Source organism: Plasmodium gaboni (genome assembly GCF_001602025.1).
Source record: "Plasmodium gaboni strain SY75 chromosome Unknown, whole genome shotgun sequence".
NCBI lineage: Eukaryota > Apicomplexa > Aconoidasida > Haemosporida > Plasmodiidae > Plasmodium > Plasmodium gaboni.
Genome location: NW_017385198.1, coordinates 3232 through 6239, shown reverse-complemented (window position 1 = coordinate 6239; position 3008 = coordinate 3232). Strand labels below are relative to the sequence as shown.

The following is a 3008-nucleotide window of genomic DNA, read 5'->3' as shown; positions in this document are numbered from 1 at the left end:
AAATTATAAATGTAATAAGAATTAAAAAGAGAATTATGAAAATGTGCCCTAAATATAAACGAAGACATATATTCAATTGGTTATTTATTTATTTATTTATTATGATGAAATGAAAAAATATTTTCAACTTTATGTTTATTTAGAAAAAAAAAATATAAATTTAATTTATCTTTGTATAATTTCTTAATTTTTATTTTAAAAATATAGACATAAATAACTGTGTAAATAAATTAATATATATATATATATATATATATATGAAAAGAAATCAATTAATTTATATATATATATTTTTTTTTAAAATAATAAATATAAATGTGTATACATATTTATTTATACACATAGGAAATAAAATATTTATAACACCAAAAAAAAAAAAAAAAAAATAAAATAATAATATAAAATTAAAATATAAAAAAATATTATTATATATATGGAAAATAATAACAAATAAAAAATAGTAATTCATTTTATTATACCTTATATATTTTGTTATATGAAAAAAAATATATATATATATATGTTAATATGTTTATGTTTCATATTTCAAATAATATATAAAACTTGTTGTGACATATAATAATCTTCTAATTTTGATATTACTTTTTGGACTTTTTCGTTTTCTAATATTCCAGATTTTTTAATTAAAAAATATAAATATACTATAAGTATTATAACAAGAATAACGATTATTATTATTGCTACGACTTTAGTTGCAGGATCAGGAGAGGCAGTAGCAGTAGCGCAAGCTGTTTGAAGTGACTTAAGTTTGCAACAGTTGGCAACAACACCCGTTACTTCACAACATTTTTCCGCTGCAGAAGTACAACAAATAATATTAACAGTTCCCTTAACAATTTGCACACATTTTGTACATATTTCGGTAGCAGCAGTAGCAGAAGAACCACATGTAGCTGCTGCACCAGAAACGGCTTTACAACATTTAATTGTTCCTGCAATAAATTTGGCAGTAAGAGCAGATTCCTTGATACAGGCCATAGGTGTTGCTACAATTGAATGTATAGATTTTGCTATTGCAGCTATTATTCCTATTCCTATTGTATATCCTCCTAATTGATATTTATGAACTTTCTCTTCCATTATTTCATAAAATGAACTCCAAAGTTCAAAAAATGTTTTTTTCTTTCTTTTCTTTTTTATCTTATTTACTAAAAAATAAAATAATATAAAAGAATATATATATATATATATATATATATGTGTTTTCATTTTCATTTTCATTTTCATTTTTTTTTCTTTTCTTTTTTCTTTTTTTTTTATTTTACAACTAATACCTTTTTCTCTACGGAACGTATCGTATAATTGTTGTATTTTTTTCTTTTTTGCTTCATAAAAAAGTCTGTTTAATTCATAATCTATTAATTTATCTCTCTTCCAGTGGTATCTTTCTATTTTATCCTTGACAATTTCATCTTTTAATAATGAGATTTCTTTTAATTCATTTTTTATATAATCTTCGCATAATATTTTAGTATCCAATATTTCTTTTTCTAATTTTTCAATTTCTTCTTTAATATCATTATGATCGTTTTTATTTTTACTTTTATATTTCTTTTTTAGGAATTTAATTTTTTTTAATTTGTCTTTGATTATTTCATCTTTTATTAGTTGAATTTGTTTTAATTGTTCTTTAATATAATCTAATGTAATAACATCTGGAATTGTATTTACGGGTGTTTTATTAACTGCTGCATTTTTCGAATTATTATGGTTAGTTCTAGGAATATTCTAGAAAAAAAAAAAAAAAAATAGAAAAAACAATATAGATAATATGAAATATAACAATTATAAGTATATCATATACATATATATATATATATATATATATATTTATTTATTTATATACACATTATTTTCTTACAGTATGTGATGATATGAATGTATCTAATAAGAGTGAGAAAAATAATATTTTAAAATAAATAAAGATCATGATAATTTATTTGTCAGATTACTGTTATTTTATTTATCTCTTATTTGGAATAAAGATATTATTATAAATATGTTCATTGTAATTTTATTTTTAAAAATTATTATTTCATAATATTTTAAGTTTAAAATGTGTAAAAATAATATTATGCCTATTATGTGATTCTTTAACCTAAGATTTATTTACACATAAAATTAGAATTGAGAAATATGTATTCAATTTATAGGAAATAAAATATATAAAAAAAAAAAATATTAAATTATTAATAATATATTTTTTTACAAATAAGTAATAATTATTATTGTTTTTTTTTTTTTAAAAAGTTAATAATAATAAAAATAAATGTATATACATATATATATATATATTTTTTTTCATATATATATTCTTTGAATACAAATATTTAGTATTATTTTTATTACGTTTATATTTAATTAAATACCTCCATTTTAACACTTGTAATAAAATAATATATTAAGTAAAACAAATAAATTGTATTCATAATATGTAGATATATTATTTGTATATATATATATATATATATATATATATATATATATTTATTTATATTTGTGAAATATAGCACTTTATAAATAATATATAATTACAAAGAATGCTATTTTGTTTATTCAAAAAAGTTATAGGATATAATAAAAAGAAATATTTAAATAATAGATCATATTTATATATATATTGAACTAGAAACATAATTATTATTGATAATATATATATATATATATATATATTGAACTAGAAACATAATTATTATTGATAATATATATATATATATATATATAAATATATTTAATATATATATATATTTTGTATATATTTCTTTATTATAAAACAAGAAAAAAAAGAAAAATATTATACATTAAAAAAAATTTAATTACTCATTGTACTATATTATTTCATTTTTCATGAATATATATATTATAATGTGTTATTAGAAGTGTATATTTTTGATTATACACTCTAAAAGAAATATATGTTATTTTGTTATTATAAATACTAATATAAAGATAAAATAATTAACAAAAAAAAAAAATAAAATAAAATA

At 16.8% G+C, this 3008-nt stretch overlaps 1 protein-coding gene across 1 annotated transcript; it reads right to left on the bottom strand.

Annotated features, from left to right (window-relative positions):
- Nucleotides 1-546: 546 nt before the first annotated feature.
- On the bottom strand, nt 547-1951 carry PGSY75_0002800 (putative exported protein; the record flags this gene model as incomplete). Its single annotated transcript, XM_018783157.1, has 2 exons — nt 547-1749; nt 1883-1951. The coding sequence occupies 2 exons, from the start codon at nt 1949-1951 to the stop codon at nt 547-549; spliced, it is 1272 nt and encodes a 423-aa protein (XP_018639060.1).
- Nucleotides 1952-3008: the final 1057 nt, after the last annotated feature.